The sequence below is a fragment of the Leucopleurus acutus genome (assembly GCF_964270905.1).
Source record: "Leucopleurus acutus genome assembly, chromosome: 20".
In the NCBI taxonomy this organism is placed as follows: Eukaryota; Metazoa; Chordata; class Mammalia; order Artiodactyla; family Delphinidae; genus Leucopleurus; species Leucopleurus acutus.
The window spans coordinates 30,900,306-30,928,214 of record NC_139162.1 but is presented as its reverse complement, the minus strand read 5'-3'; the positions used below and the strand labels follow the sequence as shown (position 1 = coordinate 30,928,214).

The following is a 27,909-nucleotide window of genomic DNA, read 5'->3' as shown; positions in this document are numbered from 1 at the left end:
AAAAAAAAAAAAAAAGGCTCCATTCTCATGGCTGTAAGAGAGGTGAGGCACTCCTGCCTGTCTACTTGCTTGCCTGCAGCCTCAACTCTTCTTCTGGTGGCAGAGTTCTTTCCCTAAAAACAAATCAGGTATCACATTTCTGCTTGAAAACCAATTACCCTACACTCTCGCCATTTCCCCAGACCTGTGGTGTACTGTTAATATTGCTGAGCTTTTGCATCTGAAATCTTCTCTATCAGACAAAATTCCACTTATTTGAGGCCCTGGGCCATGCATGTACTCCTTTTATGAGTGCATTACTGATTTCCAAGACTGAGTTGCTTCCTCTTCTGGGCCCTCACTGCACTTTTTAGTCACATTGTATTGCATGGATTTGTTTACATATGTGCCTCTCTGTAGACTGTGAGTTCCTGGAGGCCAGGACCATAACTTATTCATCTTTTGCTATTTAACATCCTCTCTAGGATCTGGCTCTCAATAAATACTTAATGATATAGAGTCAAGGGACGCTGAATGTCCTCTATCTATTCAGAATATCTTTTATATATTGCCAGAAATATGTGAGGCTGCAATTATTAGTGTTTTCACCTTTAACAAATATTGATTGTATCTACTACGTTTTGGGAAGTTGGTGATTATTAACTGTTGAAAAATGTATAGAAATCTTGCCATTCTAGATTTTAATTAAATAATACGATTACAAACACCGATCAATTTTGTAGAATCTAGGGGTAGGGTACTGTTGTGAGCTCAACTTCTCTGTATGTTTGAAAATTTTCATAATAAAATACTGAAAAAATTTCAATTAGGAGAACAGGAAGGGGTAACAATATACTGTTTCAAATGACAGCGACTGAAACATAGCCTTTTAGACGGATGCAGAATAATGTTCAGGATTACTAGAGGAATACAACTGGTCACACCTCTGTATTACACCCTGCTCATACATAGGTTAGCCAGCCAGGACAGGCTTTGGGCTTTTCTTGTTTTGTTTCTTTTCTATGCGTGTGAACATGTTACTAGGTGTGATGCTACTTCTCAGTACTGTTTGTGTCCTCTTCGCCAGTTATCCTATTAGCTTCCCTAGTTAGCGAGATGTCAGCATCAACATATAAAAAGAGCATTTAAAATTTCTGATTGTGGTGAACAGCAGTAACAGAAATCACTCAGATAAGAACTGTGTGCAACTTCTTTTTAGTTGTCTGTATAGATGGACACTATACTTTATGTGATTGAATGATCTAGAAATGTGATGACAGCTTGTATTACTCTCAGAGAAAAAAAACATTAAGAGTTCTCATGATTTTGGCTCAATTCCACTACTGCTTCCTGACTGATGTTATAATTCACATTTTAGGCCATATTTCTCTATAGTATTTACTTGGGCTTTTATTGGCATGCTTAAATTTTTTATGTTGTACTTCAGAAGATCATGCTGAATTCTTCCTCTGGTTTCAACCATCACAGCAGCCACAATGGGGTTGGATTGTTAGGCTTCTAAAAACTAATTCAACTTGACAGCCCTTAAACACAGTATTGCTTAACTGAGAATAGCCTCTGATAAAGGTTTGGAACTTGCTTCAGTCAGTTAGATTTAAATCTCACTATGGTGAGATTGCATGTGAGTTTTATTTCATTCTTAATTCTACAGTGAATAAGCATTTCTTTAACTTTTTAAACTATAAAGAAAATAATTTGGCATATTCAAGTACTCAACATCTTAAACAGATGTTACCTTTTTGCTGTATCTGATTTAAATCTTTTTGCTGTTACTGTGGAAGAAATAAAATATTTCGGATACAGGGAAAAGCGCCCCCTCCCAATTCCTTTCCCCTTCTTCCTCATTTCCCCCAGAGGTAACCACTATCCTGAAGTTGGTGTGTATCATTCCCAAACAAGCTTTTATATTTTCTACTATGTATGCATATATATATAAACAACATATTATTTTCTGTTTTTAGATTTTATATGAATGGTATCATTGTCTATTAAGCATTCTGCAATTTCTTCACTCAATACTATAGTTTTGAGATTTATTCATGGTTATAATTAAAATCTAATTCATTAATATTAACTGTTGTATAGAATTCCATTTATATTGTCTATATAATCTCTAGTCTATTTATTTCTCTATTGATGAACAATTAAGTTGTTTAAAATTTTTTGCTGTTACAAAGGATGTTGCATTGAACATCCTTTTATGTTTTCTTGTGTATGCGAGTGGTTCTCTTGGCATTGCTGGGTGATACGTATGAGAAAGTCAGCTTCGTAGGATTATCAAGTTACTTCCCAAATGGTATATAAGTTTCCATGAGTATTATTTTATCAGCATAAAAATACTTTGTATATGTGTATGTGTGTGTGTAAATAAATATAATTAAAGCCTACCTATAGGAGCCAAGGTATGTAGAACCTGGTACTTTATAACAAAACAATAGACACAAAATGGAAATGGAAGGTGATGATCTATGTCTATGCCCCTTAAGAATAAAAGTTTAATTGAAGTGAGCTCTAAGACAAGCTCAAAATAGTTGGTTCAAAAAGTCAAACTGCAGGGGGGCTTCCCTGGTGGCGCAGTGGTTGAGAATCTGCCTGCTAATGCAGGGGACATGGGTTCGAGCCCTGGTCTGGGAGGATCCCACATGCCGCGGAGCAACTAGGCCAGTGAGCCACAACTACTGAGTCTGCGTGTCTGGAGCCTGTGCTCCGCAACAAGAGAGGCCGCGATAGTGAGAGGCCTGCGCACCGCTATGAAGAGTGGTCCCCGCTTGCCACAACTAGAGAAAGCCCTCGCACAGAAACGAAGACCCAACACAGCAAAAAAATAAATAAAAATTAAAAAAAAAAAAAGTTAAACTGGGACTTCCTTGGTGGTGCAGTGGTTAAGAATCCGCCTGTGCAAGGGACACGGGTTCGACCCGGAGTCTGGGAAGATCCCACATGCCACGGAGCAACTAAACTCATGTGCCACAACTACTGAGCCTGCGCTGGAGAGCCCATGTGCCAAAACTACTGAAGCCCGTGCACCCTAGAGCCCGTGCTCCGCAGCAAGAGAAGCCACCGCAATGAGAAGCCCGTGCATCGCAAAGAAGAGTAGCTCCCGCTCACAGCAACTAGAGAAAGCCCGTGCTCAGCAACGAAGACCCAACGCAGCCAAAAATAAATAAATAAAATAAATAAATTTATATAAAAAAAAAAGTCCAACTCTCCATTGGTATTGACAGAGCCATACGTGAGTAGGGTAGGCTGCATAACGACTAATGGCGATTCTTACAACTTCTCTTCTTCAGGCTGGGGGCTGGCACAGTCATCTCAAAGACTCGAAATAAGTCCCCTAGACCTCACACTAGGCTCCAAAGCTTCTACTTAGAAGGAATTTGATTGGGAATCAAATCCACTCTTCATACAAGTTTTGACTGAAAAGTCTTTGATTTTTAAAAAAATGATAGCTCTTTGGGAGAGATAAGAGTAAGGAGAAACTCCAACTGTTGAAGTAATAATGTTTTTTCTTTTTCTTTTTACAGAGATTATTCCATTTTAATAGTTTTAATAGTTAAGTATTTATTTATTTATTAAGTGACACCTGAGCAGCTGAGATACAATGACAGCATAAAACAACAAAAATCATACATTGCATGTTGAATACTCTACCATTATAAAATGAACACACAACAATTAATACAGAAGTAGTAATTTAATACATATTTCCGACATACTGCTTACTATTTCTGAGATACTTTAGATCCCTACTTCACTTCCCAAATTGGGAATTAACACACACACACACACAAATAATGGTAATGTTTTTAACAAACAAAACAAACCTAATCCAGTTTCCATTGGTGACAGTAATCTTTCTTTTCTCATTACGTTCTGTTAAAAGATACTACGTTGAACAAATAATATAAATAGTGAAAACTTCAGTGATGGAGATCAGACTCGTGCTAGGGTTAAGAATGCTTATTTTTAGAACACTGTCTCCCTTATATACCATGTAAATTACTGTATCTGTAATGGTCAGCAAATTACAGAAGTTTGTTACCGCATGTTCTAAAGCGATGACTGGAATATTTTTTCCTGTCCTAATACACCTGAGGGATATGACACATTTTCATCATTAAAAGTGGCTTACTATGGCAGTACTGTGAAGGAAGGAGAGAATTTAAAAAATGACCCTCAATTTCAGGTTATTTTGATATGCTATTCTACTTTCACCATCATTGAGAACAGATGTTATAGAACAGTGGTTCTCAATTTTGGCTGCACATCAGTACCACTGGGGGAGTTTTAAACAAAATTCTGATCTAACTGATCTGAGTGGAGCCTGGGCCCTGGCATTTAGAAATGTTTCCTAGGTGGTTCTAATATGCAGCCATGGTGAGAAGTACTGCCTTTCCCTAAAGCTGCGGTTCTCAAATTTTAGCACACCCCAGAATGACCTGAAAGGCTTGACAAGGCACAGATTTCTGGGCTCCAGTCTCAGAGCTTCTGATTCCTTAGGTCTAGTGTGGGGCCCAAGAATTTGCATCTGTCACAAATTCTCAGGAGATGCTGATGCTGCTGGTCTGAGGACCACACTTTGAGAACCACTGCTCTAAACCAGAAAAGATTCACCCTTTATTTGTTGGCCCTTTCTATTTATAGAAAAGCTTCTACAATTCATATTAAACTGTTCTTTAGTTATTATTTAACATTTTAGTACAGAATGAGCTAACAAATTATTTCCTTTTTAGAAGCAATCTATATTCATCACTAAAAATAATCCAACAATATAAATCCTAAAAAGTAAAATATAGAAGTTCCTTGTTTCCACCCATTCTTTAACTCAGGGCTTGGCAAATTTTTTTCTGTAAGGGCTGGACAGCAAGTATTTTTCACATTGCAGGCTATATGGTCTCTGTTGCAAGTACTCAACTCTGCTCTCGCACAGTGAAGTGGCCACAGACAATATGTAAATGATGAGTGTGCTGTGCTCCAATAAAACTTTATTTATAAAAATAGGTAGAGGGCTGGATTTGGCACATGGGCCATAGTTTGCTGACCCTTGTCCTGACCCATGTCCCAGAGATACTGATTGCTAACAGTATTTGGATTATATACTTCCAGACATTTTCTTTGCTTACATAAACCTAAATGTTATATCTGTATGCTCATATAAAAATACATATGTATGGATCCAGCAATCCCACTCCTGGGCATATACCCAGAGAAAACCATAATTCAAAAAGACACATGCACCCCAGTGTTCATTGCAGCACTATTTACAATAGCCAGGTCATGGAAGCAACCTAAATGCCCATCGACAGATGAATGAATAAAGAAGTTGTGGTACATATATACCATGGAATATTACTCAGCCATAAAAAGGAATGAAATTGAGTCATTTGTTGAGACGTGGATGGATCTAGAGACTGTCATACAGAGTGAAGTGAGTCAGAAAGAGAAAAACAAATATTGTATATTAACACATGTATGTGGAACCTAGAAAAATGGTACAGATGAACCGGTTTGCAGGGCAGAAGTTGAGATACAGATGTAGAGAACAAATGTATGGACACCAAGGGGGGAAAACTGCGGTGGGGTGGGGATGGTGGTGTGCTGAATTGGGTGATTGGGATTGACATGTATACACTGATGTGTATAAAACTGATGACTAATAAGAACCTGCAGTATAAACAAACAAACAAAAAAAACAACTAATACTAAACTTTCTTTGGGTTATTTGTATGGAAATATGTTAACATAAATGTTTCAGACATTACATGAAATTTCTAAAAATCTTATATGTTCTGGTATAATGTTATAAGTCATAATTCTAGTTATTACTTTAAAATGTATATCTCAGAAATAAGTAAATTTCCTTGTCAATTGCATTATCATGAACTTTCATCAAATTTTTAACTGTGGTCATTTTTAAGTCTTTTGTCATTTACAGACAGTTCTGGGTGTACTCTGTTGCTTTTGCAAAAATGTTCCTATAAAAGGGTTTCATCTTCAAGGAATTCATGGCAAAGACTCTGACAAGTACAGGTTTCTGGTAACTGACTATACTGCTGAACTGAATGAATAAGCATTTTCAGAACTCTAATGGAAAACTGATGAATTCATAAAAGTGCTAACAAAAGATCAAGATGAAAAAAAATTAATTACATGGGACTGAGTGAACTGATGAGGATGATTATAATTTTTGTGACTTTCTGTTTGAATAAAAAAAATATATATCCCACAAGGACTCAGAGGCAAAAAATATACAAATCAATTATCACTGCAAAGTAAAGGAGCTGTTACAGTGGAGGATTCCTGGACTGAATGTCACTATTATGACACAGTATGAGTGTGTTTCGTGTTTGGTAATTGCAATCATTGTTGCTTTTACTGTGGTCATCCATTTACAATGCTTGGCGTCAGTTTATTTATCTCTTGTAAAAATAAAACACTGTGTGTGTGTGTGAAAAAAAAATACATATGTATGTATGTACAAATATACTATGTATGAACAAATATACCTTTTTGTTTGCTTCTTTTTAAATGGAATCATCAGTGAGATATTTCTTATTCATAAATTTGACATGAAGTGTGATATGAGGAAACAGTAATTTCTACACATTTTGTGTAAAAATGTTCTGTACAAAAGCACTTAATCTGGAAATGTCTGTATTAGCAAAAACTGATAGAAACCAAAGGGTCCACCAAAAGGTGCTTATTTAAATAAATATGGTACAGCTATACAATGTAATATTATGCATATGCAAAAAAAGAAATAGAGTATACTGCTATGGAAAGATGTCCGTGGTATATTTTTTTTTTTTTTTTTTTTTTGCGGTACACGGGCCTCTCACCGTCGTGGCCTCTCCCGTTGCAGAGCACAGGCTCCGGACGCGCAGGCCCAGCAGCCATGGCCCACGGGCCCAGCCGCTCCGCGGCATGCGGGATCCTCCCGGACCGGGGCACGAACCCGCGTCCCCTGCATCGGCAGGCGGACTCTCAACCACCGCGCCACCAGGGAAGCCCAGTCCGTGGTATATTAGTAAGAGATAATTAAGTTACAAAATATAAAAAATAGTTTTAAAGGCAATCAATATCAGGAGAGTAATCCAGCATTTCTGGTTATCTAGCTTAAGCTTCCATATGTAAAACAGTGGGCGGGGCTTACTCTACCCACTGATAGGATATCATCTTTGATTCTGAAGTGATTTAACCACGTGTAATACATGAGTGCTAAAAGTGGTGAGCTGCTTTATGCATTTTGCTTTTCAAAGCTTTAAAACATATTTTGCTGGACATCATTACTGCGATCACCTGGGAATGCCAGCTCATGTTGTTCAAGAGAACCTGGTATCTGGGTGGAACTGAATTTCAGTCCGATTGAATATGGCAGCTTTTACAAAACTGCTATTAGTAGGAATGGAGAAAGATGTAAATGTGCATTGCACAAAAAAGATCATTACTCTTTAGCCTGTGATCTCCCATTCTCACCTGTGGGCACACTTTAAGAAATCTGTGAGTTGAAGGCAATATATTTAGTTGTAAAAATTGAGAGCTGCATTGCTTAAATGGTAAAATTAGGAATAATGTGAAAGAAGGATTGATAATTCTTTTTTTTTTTAATGCTATGGCAGATGCAAAATTTCGGTTTTGATGTCTATTTTGAGGACCTAAAACAAGGCTTTTAATCAATGTATTATACATCAAATTGATACTGTTAACTTCTGATTATTCAAATTAATAAAATATTCATAGAGAAATGTCCAAAGTTTTACATTTCTCAGACTCCCCACCCCCAGTAATTATCATGCCTAGAAGCTTTTTAGTAAAAGCAGCAGTCATCAGGCTGACGGAACCTGACAGGCCAGCAAGGCCCAATTACACTGGTGCTCTGTGGCACTTTGATGTCCTGGAAACGAAGAGAGATAGGGGCAAATTGGGTGGCACATTATGTTAATGACTTGATTTAATCCAGCCACTAAACTTTATGTAGTCTGTTAAAAAAGATGCTAACATTAATTATGCCATCTTGGAAAGGAAAGGAGGGGACAAGCATTTCATTCTGACAAAGTGAAGCTCATAAATGTTGTAAATGAAATGAAACAAAATGAAGTAATCTATGATTAATTATACATCACAGACATGAAGAAAAGAGGAAGAACCAAGTAATATGTCTGAGTCCTGGGAAATCTGTTAGATTCCTTTTAAGGATCAACATTTCTAAAAAATAACTATGAGCTGTCAGATTCTGTAACATGAAAAAAAGAAACTGAATAATCTTAAATTGCTTACACAGTGTAGTAGATAATTGAAATTCATAGCGTAATTGGCATAAATGATGTTTATCTAGGACACTACTCTCACTCTCAATTTTGTGACATTATAGCTATAGGTAAAGGCAATTTAAAAAATTTCTACAAAGTGGAGGTAACCACAGAGTGGGGTTATTTAATTACTTTTTAACTAGTCCCTGTGCATCTAATCTATTCTTTACTTTATTGATAGCAGGATCTTTTAAAATGTGATTCAAGAGTGCAAGCTCCACAAGAGCAAGAGACTTATTTCTCTTATTCACTGCTAAATTCCCAGTCCCTAGAATAAGGCTCGGGACACAGACAATGCTCACTACCTGTTTAACGAATGACTGATCTTCCTCCTCCCTTAAAAATCCTCATTGGCCGCTCGTAGAACTTCAGGACAGACTTCAACCTCCTCAGATAACACACAGAAGCCTCAATGCTCTGGACATGACTATCTTTTCAGCATATTCTCCTGGGGATCCCCATGTGTGCCATAGGCTTGGCCCATCCTAAAACCGCTCTGATTCTCAGAACAAGCCATGCTCCACATTCTCTCAAATTCTTATGCTTTTGTTTCTTTGGCCTATAATGTCCCCTCCTCTGCTTCCACTAATTCTTAATCATCTTCAAGTCTTGGCTCAAGCTTCACTGACTCTAGGAAGCCATCCTTGATGAGGGTCCCTAATGCTGAGTTAGGCACCCCTCCTGAAAGCTCCCACAGCAGCTGTGCATTCCATTCTCCTAGCGCTGACCACTGCATTGTAATTGTGTTTGCCCTAGATTGTGAATTTTTTGAGGCTAGGGATTGTTTCTTGTATGATACACAGTAGATGCTAATGAATAAAGAACTGCTGTGAGAACTATAAGGAGGTATTACATAGCATGTGCTTAGCACATATTAGACACTCAGTAGTATCTTCCCTTCCAAAGAAAGCTATGTATTCCTGTCCTGAGATTTCTACCTGAAGCAGTTCTTAAAGAGGAGACAAAAGAAGAAACTAATGAGCCACAAGTATTTTTGTGCTTAAAAGTTACTATCAACAATCAGATAAAATGACATCCTGTGTCTCCTGGTATCATGCACTGAAAAGGACACAGCATTGCTCCTGTAGTATTCCTACCAAAACGAACAACCTGAATCACACAAATCCAAATTGAAGGACATTTTACAATATAAATGGCCTGCATTCTTAAAAAATGTCAATGTTATGAAAGACCAACTCAATGGAAGGCTGAGGAACCATTATGCATTAAAGGAGGCTACAGAGGAATGAAAACTAAATGCAATGTGTGATCTGGATTTGATCCTGGACCAGATTAATAACATGCTATAAAGGATAATACTGGGACAACTGGCAAAATTTTAATAAGAACTGTAGATTACAGTATTATTATTCTGAAGTATTTAGGGGTAAAGGGGCATGATCTCTGCAACTATCAAATGATTCATTACAACTATGTATGTAAGAATGTGTGTTTATGATGTATACATACTGCACATAAGCATATATAGGAGAGAGAAGAGAAATGATTAAAAAAAGAGTATGAAGAAATGTTAACAACTGATGAATCTGAGTGAAACATATTCAGGAGTTCTTTGTACTGCTTATGGAATCTGTAAAGAAAAAGGTTCCATGACTCATATCAAACGATTTGCAGAAGTAGCACACAGAAAAACTGGTACAATCACTAGAAAATGCTGTATTTCAACATTATGATGATCTCTTATTTTGTTTCTGTGCTTACAGATTATACTATTTTACTGTATTTGTTATATAATTTAACAAAACCAAATTTCACCTATGAAATAAGATTCATCTTATGAATTTTATTAACCAAATTTCATCTATGAAATAAGATTCTGGTCATTACCTTCTACTAAAAGTAGAATTTTTAAAACCACATGGGAGCTGATTAATGGCTACCAAGGCACAAAGCATTGCTTAAAATAGCCGCTTGCTTTAAACGATATTCACACTTCTGAGACAGCATCTAAAACCATTATAGGAAATCACATTTTGGAATGGTAGTGAAGACTGTATTAGGCTGTAGCAAAGTAACACAAATTACTTTTCTGGAAGTAATAAGGAAAAAACCCAGTTTACTACAAAGGAAAAATATATGTGTACATTAGAATTAATTGAATATTTTAGAGGAACAGCTCTTTCACTAAACTTCTTGGTTAAATCAAAGTTCTTTACTCTTAGTTAAGAGCACTGTATAACTGCACTGAGATGCTAGCAATGTTGTCAATATATACATGATTTTGCTGAAAGTCTGATATAGGACTTCTCAACCTCAGCACTATTGACATTTTAGGCCAGATAGTTCTTTGTCGTGGGTCCTATGCTTTGCTGCACGTTTAGCAGCAGCCCTGACTTCTAACCACTAGATGCCAGTAGTAGTCCCTCCCAGTGTGACAACCAAAAATGCCTCCAGACATTGCCAAAACGTCCCTTGGGTGGCAAAATTGCCCCCAGTTGAAAATCACTGGTCTAAGATGACATAATTTAGATAGCATTTCTCCATACTTTGAAAGTTACTCTTAGATGATGAATACAATGTTTAGAAAATAAAATTAACTGTTGCAATGTCTCCCTAGGGTCTCTTGGATAAAATCCAAAACATTTAGTCTTCACCATTGTAACTGAAGTCTTCTATCCCTTTCTACAGAAAGGCTTCTCCAGTTAGTGTATTCTTGACTTCTGAAACATAATGTGCATCCCTGCCTGCAGTAAAAATGCACATGATTTTCTCCCTGCTGCCATATATCCACATCTTTGAGTTGTCACAGTTAAAGCAGGACACTCCTTTCTACTGTGTGACTGGCCACAGCTAAATGGGTCAAAGGAGCACAACTGATAACGATGGACCCAATCCAGAGGCTAGACGTGGCTCATCAGATCCTTCTCCTTGGGGCTGGGTGTTCTGTGTGGCTATCTTTGGGCAGTAAGCAAGTGAAGCAGAAAAAGTCAGCTTAAAATGAGAAAAAGCAGACACGAAACTATGAGAAAGGGTGGGTGAGCCAGCTTGTGGGCATATCCTTAATGAAGTCTATTGAAAAATCACTCCAAATTTCTCCTTCCTCTGAACTTCCTTAATTAGTGGCATGATTGTCAGCAAGTCACCTTATTTCAAAATCTCAGTTTACTCATTTGGAAAATGAGGAGGATAGGTCCCAAACAGCTTTATTCTTTAGCTCAAATATCTGACTATTAATCATTGGTACTGTGTCCTGACATTGTTTTATATTGTAATTTAACTGCTGAATTACTACTTGACTTTTTCATGAAAACATCTTCCCAATGAATGTAATGTTTCCTGAGGGCAGGGCCGGAACACTATATCTACCTCCTTACGGAAGAGTGATCACAAACTGCAGATGGTGAATCCCTGGGAATCGCTGAGTTATAACAAGAGAGATGAGTGCTGTTTGTAGATTGGCTAGATAAATATACCCCTTGGTACTAGTCCTGTAGACCCTAGGACTGATTCAGTATCTCATATTGTTATGTTCAAAAGGCTAAACAATATAGCCTTTCAAAAATCGTGATGAAAGTAAGCAGAGTCTTGCAGAACTATTGAGAAGGAAATGTGAACCATGTGAGAGAGATATCTGAATCAAGCTTGCAGGCTTACTACTCTTGATGTAATGAATGGAGTATTCTTAATAAAATGATGTGATGGTTAAATTTATATGCAACTTGTTTGGGCCACGAGGTACCCAGACATTTGGTCAAACATTATTCTGGGTAAGTCTGTGAAGGTGTCTCTGGATGAGATTAACATTTGAATTGGCAGACTGAGTAAAGCCGATTATACTCTCTAATGTGGATGGGGCCTCATCCAATTAATTGAAGACCTGAATAGAACAAAAAGGCTGAGTAATAGGGAGCTCTTCCTGCCCGACTGCCTTGAGCTGGGACATTGGTCTTTTCTTGCCCTGGAACCGAACTGAAACATCTACTCTTTGTAGGTCTCCTGCCTGCCTGCTTTAGGACAGGAACTCACACCATGGGCTCTCCTAGTTCTGAGGTCTTCCAACTCAGACTGGAACTAAGCCATTGACTTCCTTGGGTCTCCAGCTTGTAGACTGCAGATCTTGGGACTCCATATTCTCCATAATCACGAGAGACAATTCCTTTTAGTAACTTTCTTTCTCTCTCTACATAAATTTATCTTATTGGTTCTGTTTCTTTGGAAAACTGACTAATACAAATGGCTAGACAGCTAAATTCCACACAAGAGGCTCATTTTCCCATTGATTCCCATTATCAAAAATTTCCAGTAGAGGGTAGAGAATTTCTATTCACTGAAATAATTTGATTTATTTTGATAAAATAATTTAACAATTTCAGATTTGACAAAGCAAACGAATTAAACTGAATTGAACTAAATGCTATAATTAAGTCTTCAGGCAACCATATGCAAGACTCCTTTTTTAATTTATCACTTTTGAGCAATAATGATTCCATATATCAGTACACTATATGTTAGATGATGTTATTATAATTAATAATTATATAATAATAATTATAATAAAACTTTGGACAGATGAGTTGTTCTGTTTATATTTATAATCATCTGTTTGTATTTGTCAATCATGGAAACAACGGATTTCTCTATTTTACGGAGGCATCTGTGACAACTGAAATGTTCTGTTTTATGGGTTTGTTCTGCAGAGAGATTAAGCTAAGAATGTGAGATTTTAAGAGTTGAAATAAGTATTGCAATTCTTAAAAATAAAGTAGAAATTCTAAAGAAAAGGAATACAATTAATCATTTCAGGAAAATTAATGTAGATGAATAGAAAAAGCTAGCACTTTACTTACATTTACTTTATAAAACCTTTTTCTCCCCTTACAATGAGAAATGCTCTGGTAAGTGGGACACTTCCTATGTAAATTAAAGTATAATTTTCTTCTCAAAATTTCAATTTACATACTACTTTTCAGCAATGTGCTACAAAACAAGCGAAGTATACCTATATGAAATTAATTACCTTCTAAGGGTTTAATTTTTTGGCAGAATGAAATAACTTTAATAGCTTATCAGTGACATATTTAGATAACTTACACATGTGAATAGCCTATGAATTCACATGTGTAAGTTATTATAGTTTTAAATGCAATCTCACATTTTGAATTCTTTAAAGTTCAGATTTGATTTAATACATCTTTGTATAATGGTTCTGAAAAGGAGTCAGAGAAGTCAGCTGGTTTTAGCAAGTAACTATTGAAGCTACTGATGTTCGGTACTCTTAAACATGTAAGCAAAAATAACACTTACATGTTATGGTCTGTTACATAATGAAAGTGTAAATAAAATTTTCTCGTACTAGATGATTACTTGGATAAGATTATGATAACACATTACAATTTTTCCAGAAATATTCTGCCTTAAGATTTTCATATATGAAGACTGATAAACTATGAATGAAAAGCAGCTTTATTTCAGAACATTTCTGGTTGATATCAGGTTACTGACCTGTTTGATGGTCTTGGCGGTAGGACCTGGAATAATACACTCATCACTGTCAGAAGCTGATCTGTCTTCTTCATCTGTTAAAAAATAAAATTTTTTTGGTTTAAATCTGTTAAACCAATTATATTTGCACCTTGTGACGTGGAGAGAAATAAGCATACATTACAAGGATAACCTTAAAAGAACAATATGGTAATCATGTCTGGATTTTTTTTAGCAGTAAAGATATTTATATTACATTTTAGAAAAGAGAAAAAAAATGACTGAAAAATTCCAGGTTTAGTTTTAGCAGAAACAAAGGAAATAAGAATGTAGCTTGCTCTAGTACGAAATTAAAAAAATTTTTTTAAAGAGAAGAACATGGTAATAATGTCTAACAGCCTAACCAATACTACTGTGTCAAAATCAAGTTATTCCTACTATTTAAAAACATTTTTAAAGGTTTTACAGCTTTATTGCAGTAAACTGACATATAATAAACCACACAAATTTAAAGTACAAAGTCTGTATTTACATTCTGAAACTATATATTTTGACAAATATGTAATTCTGTGAAACCACCACCACAATTAAGACAGTGAACATATCTATCACCCCCTAAAATTTCCTCATGCCCCCTTGTAATCTCTTTCCTTCTGCACCTTTCTATTCCCGTTCGTCCTTCCCTAGGCAACCACTTAAATGCTTTCTGTCACAACAGATTAATCTGTTTGCCTTTTCTAGATGTTTATATAAATTAAATCATGATGCAAGTTGTCTTTTATTGGTCTGAGTTCTTAGTTTTAATTTTTAAAAAGTCAAATCCTCTAGAATAACCCAGATAACAGTACTGAACCCAAAGAGGCTATAAAGTCACTTAAAATATAAACTGGGAACATGGTCAGCCACAATACTTGCATTCTGTTGTGGTGCTCCAAGTTGAAATAAGAAGATATGCAACAATTCCACCTGACCACAGCTGACCAGACTGACCTATATATCCCATCATTTCTGTCAAGAAACAGCTATCAGGAAGTACAGTCACTATTAAATGAAAATGTTCTATGAGGCATGCACGCTCTAACAGATTAAATAAAACAGAGTTAAGGAAATAATGTTAATTTAAAAAAGAAAGTCACCTTCTGGTTCCAGTTCTTCAGCTATTTCTGTTTCATCTTCAGAAGAAGTCAAAGTTCGTTCTGCAAGCTGACCCTCAGAGAGTAAAGACACATCATCATCTCTTCCTTGTTGTACTTTCTCTGTATTCTCTTTTACCTTATCTACACTGCTTTCCTGAGAAACCTGAAGAAATAAAAGCACGTTGATGTATTATTGCTTAGATCACATTTATAGCATTCTTGCTGAAGCACCTGAATGATAATTAAGCACGTAAATATGCACTACATGCACTATATATATGAGTCATTAGAAAATAATCACTTAAGCTGTATAAATGAAAATATGCAGATAAATTAAAATATGATTATAAACTAAGAATAAAAAAGCATTAATCTCAAAATGAATTTTACATTATACTTTAATTCACATATGTATTTACTACCTACTAATGTCTGCTTAATTGTAACTGTTATACTTGTGATATTTTTGACATTTCTATTCCAAGGAAGTCATATATAAAAATAGGATCAACGATATGATTTCTTGATCCATGTCAATGCAAAGACAAAGTCTTTAAAAAACAAACCTTACAAAATAATTTTAATACAAACACATACCTCAGGAATATGTGAAACAGTTGGCATATTAATTTCTATTTCTGGTGTATGTTCCACTTCTGGTGAAATTTCCTTCATATCTTCAGGAGAAGTACAGGTCTCCTTACATTAATGTGAAAACATACATGTATGTTACTTTGTATTTATTATTAAATCCCCAATCATGATAAGACTTTTTCACACACATATACACACACACACACACACACACGCACACTTAGGATTTACTCTCTTAATAATTTTCATATATAAAATATAGTAGTGTTAATTATACTTATCATGTTGGACATGACATCCCTAGTACTTATTTATCTTATAACTGGAAGTTTGTACCTTTTGACCACCTTCATCCAATTGTCCCTCCCCCATCCCCTGCTTCTGGTAGCCAGAAATCTGATCTCTTTTTCTATGAATTTGTTTGGTTTTGAAGTATAATTGACTTACAACACTATGTTAGTTCCTGTTACATAACACAGTGATTCTCTATTTCTTTACATTTCAAAATGATCACTACGATAAGTCTAGTTATGATATGTCACCATACAAAGATACTACACAGTTACTGACTATATTCCTCACATTGTACATTTCATACCTGTGACCCATTTATTTTACAACTGGAAGTTTGTATCTCCTTTCCTCTTTCATCTATTTGTTTCTTCCCCCCTACCCCTCTCTCCTCTGGCAACCACATTTGTTCTTTCTATCTGTAACTCTGTTTCTGTTTTGTTATGTTTGTTCATTTGCTTGTTTGTTTTTTGGATAAGATCTCTTTACTTAGATACAGATAGAGAAGAGAAGAGGTCTAGGTCTGAAGTTTGACTGCTGAGGTACTTCAACATTTAGAGTTATGGTCCAGGAGAATGAGAAGAATAACTGGCTAAATTGGAGGAAAACTAGGAAGGCATGGTATCCCAGAGGCCAAGAGTAAAAGGAGCAAGTATTCCATTGTGTCAAAGGTTACTGGGAGATTAAGATGGAGACTGAGAATCGGCCACTGTGAGAAGTGGCAAAGTGAAAGTCACTGTGACCTTAGCAAGAGTGGCTTTAAGGAGGAAAAGTTTTACTAGTGTGAGCAAGGAACAGTATGAGGAAAGGAAGATGGAATTAAGACAACTTTTTGAAGAGTTTTGTTCTGTTTTGCTTTATGGTAAATGGGGGCAGAGGATTCGGGCAGTATCTGGAGAGAGATATGGGGCCAAAGGAGGGTTCAGATCAAAGAGTAAGAACATTTAACACTTACACACAGTGCCAAATTACAAAGGTAACATTTTAAGGGAAGAAGTATTTTATTTATCTGTTTCCGTTTAAATCAGGGAGGGTATACTATATCATTTATTCTGAATATTTGTTATGGGAAAAAAAATAGTATTTTGAGTGTTTACTACTTACAGAACGCTGATGTGGTGTGATATCCACAAAAGATACCTTCTTATCTTTAGGTGTTAAACGTCTTGGTTTAGGTGTTGGTGCCTAAGATAAACCAATATGTCAAACTGAGAATGATGAACATACCTTTCAGATTTTTTTTTTCTCTTTTATGTGGCTATTTACTTTTATAGGAAATTCAAAGTCACTGTTACTCACTACAACTAGTGTGCTAACAGAGGATGCTGGAGGTAGTCTTTGAACAACTTCAGACTCTTCTTTGTGTATGAAATTCCCTAAGTCTTCAGTTGTTATGGATCCACTTGGTGGAAGGTAAGCAAATTTCCATTTCAGTATAACATGGATGCTTCCTGCAGGCTGCTTTTTATGATCTGTTAACTCAAATATTCCTGTCAAATTACAAAAAGAATTTTAATTAATGTTAGAGTGAAGTTTTATTACCATAAAAATTAAAGAAGAGCAAAAAGAACTACCCACAACTTATTAAAAATAAGTCTGGCTTTTACTCACAAGCCAAATGACTTAAGAGAACAAAATAAGACAAAAGGATCTATGATAGGTTCATCTCTCAAGCAGACTGCTTTCAGAAGTTAAGGCCTCAAAGATAATACTAATTCAAAGATGAGATAATTGACTTAGAAATATTTTAATTCACTGAAATTAAATTCAGAGATTCTTCAGAATTCTTAGCCTTCCTCTAAGATATTATCTGGGTTATAGCTCAGATAATAAGCTTCATTTTGACTTGATATTCTTGTGTGTCTGCAGAAAAATATATTAAAACTTCAAAATTTCAAATAATATATGTATCCTAAGGAGTCTTTATATTACTACATAGTTCTAATTTTAAATACATTTTACTGGGATTTGTTAAATTATTCCAAGTTAATAGTAGCACAGCAAAAAATGTCCATAAAATAAACAAACCACCCAAAACATATAGCAGTAACAAAAAGTATCACCTAGCTGAATACATAATATTGAGTCACAAATTTTAATCATCATACTAGAATTTTCAGTATGAAAATCCCTGACATGAAAAAACCAAACCTATATTTCAAGCATAACTTTTGTTTATGGGTATCCATTACTTGGTTCTCAAGTGTTTGACACTTCTTTTAATGGCTGGCTAGGAAAGAAAAAACTAAACAACTCTAGACTTTAGGTAGCAAAAAGGACACAGGTGGAATATAGGGAGGTGAGAAACTTCTACTACAGGCACAGGTGAGACTTACAGAATGGCTGAGTGAAGAGATCAGTAAATATATTCCACAAAAAGCAATGATAACACTGGATAAAATGAACAGAAATAATCACTTAAGAACTCTGGAAACTGATCAAAGGTATACAACAAATTAAGAAGCATTTATTTAAGAAAATCTACTGAACCTCAGTAAAGACAGTGGGAGTCAGAAAAGACACTAGTACGCTACTTGTCCCTGGCTGAATGTGAGACTTATAGACTGTCTGAACTTTGAATGCATTACCCAAGCCATACACTGATCCATAGGCAAAGGGTGGAAGCCTGCCAGCTCAAGCTGTTTAAACACAACTCTCAACAACCACTGGTTGACCACTAAACTATGTTCAGGCTTAAAATTAAAACAAGAATAAAACAAGCAAACAAAAACTTAGCAGAGACATCAGTGGCTATAGTGAGGGAAAAAGACTACAGAAGTAGTCTAGGCAAGTCACCAAACAACAACAGCAACAGCAACCCTGTGGAGGGCTGGAATCTAGAGATGCTACAATATAGTGTCCTAAATGTCCAATTTTAAACAAGAACAAAAATTCATGAGATATTCAAAGAAACAGGAGACAAAATGTCATCCACAGATACTTTCTGAGGGCATCCAGATGTTAGACTTAGGAGACAAAGACCTCAGAGCAGCTATTATAAATATGTTCAAAGAGCTAAAAGAAACCATATTTAAAGAATTAAAGGAAAGTGTGATGACAATGACTTATAAAACAGAGAATATAATAAAGATATAGAAATTATAAAAAAAGAGAACTAGAATATATTGTACAACACAGGCAATACGGCCAATATTTTATAATAACTATAAATGGAGTATAACCCTTAAAAATTACAAATCACTATGTTGTATACCTATAACATATAATATTATACATCAACTATATCTCAATAAAAAAAGAGACAGTTAAAAAGGAATTCTGGAGTTAGAAAGTATAATTACTGAAATGAAAAAATTCAATAGAGGGGCTGAGTAGGAGATATGAGCTGCAGAAGAAAGAATCAATGAACTTGAAGATTGATCAACCGTGATTATCCAATCTGAAGAGAAAAAATGAAAAAAAATCAACAGAGCCTCAGAGACCTGTAGGACACCATTAAACATATGAACATATGTGTAACAGGAATCTAAGAAGGGGAAGAAAGGACAGAAAAAATAACTGAAGAAGGGCAGAAAATTCCCCAAATTTGGTGCATAACAGTACCCTACACATAAAGAAGCTCAAAAGCTTCCAAGTAGAATAAGCACAAAGGGATCCACATCTAAACACATTAGAGTTGAACTGTCAAAAGCCAAAAAAAAAAAAAAAAAAAAAAAAATCTTGAGAGCTGTATCATGTAGAAGGGAACCATAATAAGATTAATAGATGATTTCTCATTAGAAACAACGGATGCCAGAATCAACTGTCTGATGTACTCAAAGTGCTTAAAGAAAATAAACCTGACAACTAAGAATATGATATCCAGCAACACTATCCTTCAGAAAATAAAAGCTAAAATATAAAGACATTCCCAAATAACAATGATTAAGTGAATTCATTGCCAGCAGACCTGACTTACAAGACATATTGAAAGAGTTTCTTCAGGCTAAAAGCAAGTGACACCAGATGGTTACTCAAATCAACATGAAGGAACAGATGTGAATAAAGGTAATTACATAGGTAATTATAAAACACAGTATAAATATGTTTTTCCTCTTAGCTGATTTAAAAAACAACTGCATAAAACAATAATTATAAAATTATAATCCTGGACTTATAACATGTAAAGATTAAAAAATATATGAAATAATAACACAAAAGAGGGGGAGGAAATAGAGCTATTTGGAGTAAGAAAATGACACCAGACAGTAACTCAAATCCAAATGAGGAAATAAAGAATACCAGAGATGGTAAATATGTAAGTTAATATAAAAGCCTCCTATAATTATATATATTCTCCCTTAAGGACAAAGTTATATAAAGCAATAATTATAACATTGTACTGTTGAGTTTATAACATATACAGGCATACTATGTACATATATATGACAACAATATCACAGAGGAGGGGGGAGGGAATGGAATTATACTGGAGCAGATTTTCTAAATTTTAATGGAGTTATTAGCATTAAGTTTGACTGTGGCAAGCTGAGGTGCATACTGTAATCCCTGGAACAACTACTAAGAAAATAACTAAAACAATATAATATTATGGGCCCAAAGTTTAAGATTATCTGAGAAGGCTAGGAAGATTGTTACAAACAGATCATATCCATAACACTGAGGTATAATTTAGGTGGTGTTTTTTTTTTTAAACAATTTCATGGATTCAAGAAATAGGCTTACCTGAAATACACCTGTCATGTGCCAATGAAATCAGAGGCACATTGACTTTTCCTATGTAAATATCCTCCTGGGTATCACTATCATCAAACACATAAAAACTCAGAGACTCTGACTTAAGGTATCGATCCAAATCCATATTCATTGGCACCGGGAAACACATATGATCATCAAACTGTGGATCACTGCTACAGGGAATGATGGCTGTGTCATGGTCTGCAAAGTCAGAAAACTTGTACACAACATATGGGTGTGGTTGAAGGTGGCTTTCTCGGGACTGCAGGCGGCTGCAGCATCTTACTGTAACATGAAGTTCATTTAAGTTGCCATCTGTGGAATCAGTAGAACCGAGCTGAGCAGTTTTGGGTGCTTGCTGACTTAACTGGAAAAACATACATATTTATATCATAGTAATAATACAGTGAAAAGTAAACAACAGCTGCCAACCCCCAAACAAAATACTTTTGTAGATGGACAAAACGCTGCAGATTTTCACTTCAAAGTGAATTTCCCAGTAAAAGACTCGACTCTTATTTAAAACCAATACTCTCTAGAACGTATGTACGGATGCTATTAGCAGCAAATATAGAAGACTGAGCATACATGTAGAGATTGCTGTTAAAACCAAATAAAGCCAAGAAAATAGTTAATCTGATGTTCTTTAATTCTATTTAATAATTAACAGGTAAAGTGAGCAGTTAGGTCCAAGACAAATGTCCCCTAGTTCACAATTTTATTAAGAGCTATTCCTTCCTTTCTGCCCGTGGACGCCGCCAGGTAAGCATCGTTGATGTCTCTCCCCTCCACTGCCGTCATGTCTAAGTCAGAGTCTCCCAAAGAGCCTGAACAGCTGCAGAAGCTCTTCATCGGAGGTTTGAGCTTTGAAACAACCAGTGACAGTCTGAGGAGCCATTGTGAGCAATGGGGAGTGCTCACAGACTGTGTGGTAATGAGGGATCCAAACACCAGATGCTCCAGAGGCTTCGGGGTTGTCACATATGCCACTGTGGAGGAGGTAGATGCGGCCATGAAGGCAAGGCCACACGAGGTGGATGGAAGAGTTGGGGAACCAAAGAGGGCCGTCTCAAGAGAAGATTCTCAAAGACCTGGTGCCCACTTAAACTGTGAAAAAGATTTTTGTTGGTGGCATTAAAGAAGACACTGAAGAACATCACCTAAGAGATTATTTTGAACAGTACGGGAAAACTGAAGTGACTGAAGTCATGACTGATCGAGGCAATGGCAAAAAGAGAGGCTTTGCTTTCATAACCTTTGATGACCATGACTCCGTAGACAAGACTGTCATTCAGAAATACCACACTGTGATTGGCCACAACTGTGAAGTAAGGAAAGCCCTACCTAAGCAACAGATGGCTGGTGCTTCATCCAGCCAAAGAGGTCGAAGTGGTTCTGGAAACTTTGGTTGTGGTCGTGGAGGGGGTTTTGGTGGGAATGACACCTTTGGTCGTGGAGGAAACTTCAGTGGCCGAGCTGGCTTTGGTGGCAGCCGCAGTGGTGATGGATATGGTGGCAGTGGGGATGGCTATAATGGGTTTAGTAACAATGGAAGCCATTTTGGAGGTGGTGGAAGCTATGATGATTTTGGCAGTTACAACAATCAACCTTCAAATATTGGGCCCATGAAAGGAGGAAACTTTGGAGGCAGAAGTTCTGGCCACTATGGTGGTGGAGGCCAATACTTTCCCAAACCACGAAACCAAGGTAGCTGTGGTGGTTCCAGCAGCAGCAGGAGCTATGGCAGTGGCAGAAGGTTTTAATTACTGCCAGGAAACAAAGCTTAGCAGTAGAGGAGAGTCAGGGAAGTGACAGGGAAGCTACCGGTTACAAGAGATTTGTGAACTCAGCCAAGCACAGTGGTGGCAGGGTCTAGATGCTACAAAGAAGACATGTTTTAGACAATACTCATGTGTATTGGCAAAAAAACTCGGGGACTGTATTTGTGACTAATTGTATAACAGGTTCTTTTAGTTTCTGTTCTGTGGAAAGTGTAAAGCATTCCAACAAAGGGTATTTTTTGTTTGTTTGTTTTTCTTTTTTTTTTTGCGGTATGCAGGCCTCTCACTGCTGTGGCCTCTCCCGCTGCGGAGCACAGGCGACTGACGTGCAGGCCCAGCGGCCATGGCCCACGGGCCCAGCCGCTCCGCGGCATATGGGATCTTCCCATACCGGGGCACGAACCCGTGTCCCCTGCATCGGCAAGCGGACTCCCAACCACTGCGCCACCAGGAAAGCCCCCCAACAAAGGGTTTTAATGTAGATTTTTTTTTTTTTTGCACCCATGCTGTTGATTGCTAAATGTAATAGTCTGATCATGATGCTGAATAAATGTCTTAAAAAAAAAAAGGAGCTACTCCTTCAACCATTCCAGTTATTCTGATCATATCGCATTCTTAAATGAGAAACGAATGAATTTGATGGTACCCACCCACAGAGATGATTTTGTTATATTTGGGTTGGCCCTCATCCTGAACCAATGTGATCTGGGGAAGCAGATACCTGAGGCCAAGGAACAAGAAAACAGAGTGAGAGATAAACATTGGAGGGGTAAAACCTTGGATTGGAAGGACATTTCAGAAGAGAGATGAGCAAAGGGAGTTGTCAGGCAGGGTCAGAAACTACTCTATGGCCCTTTTTGGGACTATTACTCAGGCAGTCAGTGCACAAGTATTCTAGCAAACACCTGCATTGACTAACTGCTAAGCCTTCCATAGCTGATGTGATCTGGGACAAAGAACGTAGTGTTGCAGTGCCTTGTGGTGGTGTTAGGTAATTCTCTACCTTCCATACAGGGACCCCTCTTTCACTGCATTTTTGAATCTGGATTGAACATCTGGAACTTTTGATTCTAGAGAAGTTTACTAGAGAAGGAAAACAGAACCGAAGTCATAATCTCCTTGGTGGAGACATCTGGTGGTGTGGAGAGGGGAAATCTGAGAAGGGAATCACAACACTGCTTTCCCAGGGCTCGTTTGCATCCAGCTATAGAAGACTGAGTGGAAGGACTTAGAAAGTACCCGCTCCGTTTCTCCCCCCCCCCCCCCGAGTCTACCCACAAAAGCTGAAATTCCAACAGTAAATGACTCATTCAACCCATAAACTGGGAGTCTAAAACTCTTTAAACCACAAAAATTAATAAATCATGTGGTTTCTCTATCTCTAATTCCCCTTTCCATAACAGTGTTTCCCAAAGTGTGTTCTGAAGAATACTAGTCCAGAAGGATGATCTCTGGGAAACGGGAGCCGTTCTTTAAGTTTCGGAATCAATGTTATATTAGTCATGGTTCTTTTAATTGAAAGTTATGGAAACTAATTCCACCCAGCAAATACAATGAAAAGAGACTTTTATATAAGGCTACAGGGTTATTTCATAGAACTGTATAGCAGAAATGTGGTTGTATCTAAGGAAGGTAATGGGACTGGAAAACTATAGGAATTTACTCTCCATCTAGTTTCCATTTTTCTCTGTATGCTTGTTCATTATTCTCCTTCCAGTCCCATTTTCTTTCCTTTGCCATTTAGCATGGTAGCAGATGGCTGTCCCACAGCTCCCAACTTTACATGTTCCAGGCATGGAGAGTCTTGCTTTCTCTTGATCTCAGAAAGCAGAATCTGATTCGCTCAGCTAGGGGCAGGTGGATATTCCTGAATCATTAGTCATAATTGGGTGGAGTGGGAGAGAACAGGATCACCAAACGTAAAGCTGGCCACTGGAGGCCCAGCCCCACGGATTAGAAGAGGGCAGGTCCAAATGAAAAAAGAGAATCATGACTTGAACAGACATTCCAAAATGTTTCTACTATATTCTATCCCTTTGTTACTTAACATAAGTGTATACTTTATGCTTCCTCTCGAGATTCACGTTATACACGAGAAGCCCTGAAGTCAAGGATCCTATCGAATTCTTCTCAATTCAGTGTTTTCTGCATTTACTGGATCACGGAATTCTTTTGGAAATATGGCTATTAAGACTCCATGAAACATAGTTTGGAAAATGCTGCTCTGAGGAATTGCATTCATACTTCTAATTCTCAGGAAAAGAATATTCATTTTATATTTTACTCTGCATTTCAGAAACCTAAAAGTTTATGAAACAGCTTGGAAGAAGTTGGAAACAGTTGGAAAAAAGGAGAATAAATGAAAGCTCAATAATAGCCATCCATTTCCTTAACAGTGGAAATTGTAACGAAAGTCACTTGATGTGTAATAATCGTACTGCAATTCTCGTTTTCGAAACTGTCCTGGATAGCACAAGGGAGTTCCTTCGTGGTAAAAGAGCAATTCTGTATCTTGATTGTGGTGGTAGTTACATGATTATATACACATGATGAAACTGCATCGAACTCTGCTTCTTCCTACACACACACACACACACACACACACACACACACACACACACACACACACACACACACACGAGTAGTCGTGCACATGGCAAGCGCACATAAGTGCATGTAAAAACTTGCAAAATCTGGATAAAGTCTGTAGCCTAGTTAATAGTACTGTACCAATATCAATTTCCTGGTTTTGATACTACACTATAGTTACATAAAATATTATAATTGGGAGAAGCTGGGTGAAGGCTACACGGGACCTCTGTACTATTTTTGCTACTTCCTGTAAGTCTATGATTATTTCAAAATAAAAAGTTAAAAAAAGCCACTTGATGGCTGTGAAAGAAAATGATTTCGGTTTAAAGCATGATAATATAAAGAAATACTATAAAATTTCTGTGTCATAAAAGGGTCGTAAAGTCAAACAAGCTTACCCATTGCATTTGCTCTGGCCCCTTAAAATTTGATGTTATATATCCCAAAGCCTTTGCCCGTTCTCGATAAAGTCGAATTGCTTGATCCATGGGAACTCTTAATCGGAACCAGTATTCTACTGTGCCAAAATTGGGGATGTCTCCTTTAGTTCCTACAAACCAATACATAACTCACTGTTAAAATAGTCCCATAAATCAAAATATATACCAGTAAAAAATACATCAATGGTATTATACATTAAAACTATACATTTTATACTGAGTAAAATAATATATGACTTGCACAAATGATGTGTGATTGGCAAATAACAGAGATAAAGAAAATAAAGTTACTTCTGCAAGTACGAGTTCCACCGTATGTTAAATATTATTAAAAAACTATGTCAAAAAAAAAACACAAAAAACTATGTCATACTATGTTTGAGGTAGTCCAGTTTATATTTCAATCTTTCTAAAATATAAAGAAAAATCTAAACATTGAGTCAAATACTCCATGATTCTTCCTGATGCTACTTTTTACTTTTTAACAAGTTGCACTCAATGTAGTCTGACACATACAAAATGAAACCTCAAAATTATGAATGGAATATGAATTCAACTTTCGAGAAATCTTTGGCACCTTCCCATTTTCCTACCATGCCGTAAGTATAGGGAAAAACACCATAGCTATGCCAAATCTATACCATATGTAATATACCCTTGCATGTCTGCCCTGCACACCCTCTTGCTGGGGTTGTAGTTGTAGTACGCCTTCTAACTCAGGCAGCTCTTTCTCTTTCTTCCTCTGTGACGATTTCCTCTAGGGCTCCCAGGAGACTTAAGAGCTCTATACTTCCTTTGCAGAAACGAAGAAAGATGTCCTCATTAGGGCACTGACTGCTTTGGCACAATCGGCAGTTCACCAGTCTACTTCTCCACCACACTAAGTTTTTTGAGGGCAAGTTCTTCTGAACCATGTGACTATATCACCTATGCAATCAATAAAATAAAATTCCTCCCCAGAACCTAAGTCACCCTCTTTCCTTTTTTTCTTGGTCACTTAAAAAAGTTTTCCTTTTTTAAAATTTATGTATTTATTGAATTTTATTTATTTTCTATACAGCAGGTTCTCATTAGTTATCTATTTTATACACATCAGTGTATACATGTCAATCCCAATCGCCCAGTTCATCCCACCACCACCCCCGCTTTCCCCCCTTGGTGTCCATACGTTTGTTCTCTACATCTGTGTCTCTATTTCTGCCTTGCAAACCAGTTCATCCGCACCATTTTTCTAGATTCCGCATATATGTGTTAATATACGATATTTGTTTTTCTCTTTCTGACTTACTTCACTCTGTGGGACAGTCTCTAGGTCCATCCACATCTCTACAAATGACCCAATTTTGTTTCTTCTTATGGCTGAGTAGTATTCCATTGTACATATGTGCCGTATCTTTATCCGTTCGTTTGTCAATGGGCATTTAGGTTGCTGCCATGACCCGGCTATTATGCACCCTCCTTTCTTCTTGAAAAGGTTTCTTCACTTGGCCTCTAGGATACTGTATACTCTCGGTTTGTCTCCCACCTCACTGGCCACTCCTTGGTTTCCTTTGCTGGCTCTTCTTCTTCCTGAACTCTAAATTTTGGAGTCTCCCAAGGCTCAGTCCTTGGTCACCTTCTCTTCTTTATGTATACTCACTCTCTATGTGAAATTATCTAGGCCCAAGGCTTAAAATATATTCTGTATGCTGATGAATCCTGCTTTTATATTTCTATCTCTGACCTTCAGACTAGTATATCCAACTGTTTAGGTGACATTTCCACTTGGCTGTCTCATAGGCAGGTCAATCTTAACCTGTTCAAACACAATTCTTAGCTTTTTTCCTCAGATTTGTTCCTTGCCCAGGTCTACCTCGATAAATGGCCTCATCATTGTCCTGGTTGCTCACACCAGAAATTCTCGTCTCCTTTGTTTCCCTCATTACTCTACATTCAATTGATGAGCATGTTTTTAAGGAAGAGCTAATCAAATATACACTGAATATAACCAATTCTTATCACTACTTTCATTACCATCGTAATCCAAGCCACCAACATCTTTCCACAGATTAATACAACAGCCTGATAATGGTCCTATTTTCTTGCTTGGCCCATACAGACTGTTCTTCCCACAGCACCCAGGGTGATTTTTCTAAAACCTATGTGTGATCACGTTACTTCTCTCCTCAAAACCACCCAATGACTTGCATCACTCAGAGGAAAAAAAAGTCCAAACACCTCACCATGACCCACAAGGCTCTACAGTGAGATCTGGTCCCTGCCTATTGCTTTAGTCTCATCTCTGCTCTAGCCACTGGCCTCCTTGCTGTTCCTCCAACATGGCAGGTTTGTTCCTCCCTCAGGCCTTTGTACAATACTTGCTGTTTCCTCTGCTGGAAACATTCTTCCCCTGGATCCTGACATGGATCTTTATTCAGGTCTTTACCAACGGCACCCCGTAGGGAAGCCCTTATCTGAATTAGCAACCTTCCATCCCTCTCTTTAGCCTCTTGCTCTGGTAATTTTTCTTCATATCTAATGATATGTATATTTGTTTTATGGCCCATCTTCCCCTCTAGAAGGTAAGCTACATGAAGGTAGGGGCTCTGTCTTATTTACCACTGATCACTGTATTCCCAGTGCTTAG

The 27,909-nt window shown here is 37.0% G+C and overlaps 2 protein-coding genes across 2 annotated transcripts in view; one reads left to right on the top strand and one right to left on the bottom strand.

The window, feature by feature from the left end:
• RPGRIP1L (RPGRIP1 like) overlaps positions 1 to 27,909 on the bottom strand; it is a gene marked incomplete at its 3' end in the record, with an annotated part of 96,779 nt that overhangs the window by 20,067 nt on the left and 48,803 nt on the right. Inside the window, exons 16-22 of the mRNA XM_082862796.1 lie at positions 25,242 to 25,393; positions 20,459 to 20,837; positions 17,072 to 17,262; positions 16,877 to 16,957; positions 15,485 to 15,592; positions 14,888 to 15,050; positions 13,773 to 13,846 (exon numbers count right to left, since the gene is read on the bottom strand). Coding sequence (XP_082718922.1) covers positions 13,773 to 13,846; positions 14,888 to 15,050; positions 15,485 to 15,592; positions 16,877 to 16,957; positions 17,072 to 17,262; positions 20,459 to 20,837; positions 25,242 to 25,393 — 1,148 coding nt within the window. The remainder of the gene's footprint in view (positions 1 to 13,772; positions 13,847 to 14,887; positions 15,051 to 15,484; positions 15,593 to 16,876; positions 16,958 to 17,071; positions 17,263 to 20,458; positions 20,838 to 25,241; positions 25,394 to 27,909) is intronic.
• Positions 21,270 to 22,233, top strand: HNRNPA1L3 (heterogeneous nuclear ribonucleoprotein A1 like 3; the record flags this gene model as incomplete). Its single annotated transcript, XM_082862800.1, is given in 2 exon segments — positions 21,270 to 21,575; positions 21,577 to 22,233. Coding segments are annotated over 2 exon segments (963 nt in total).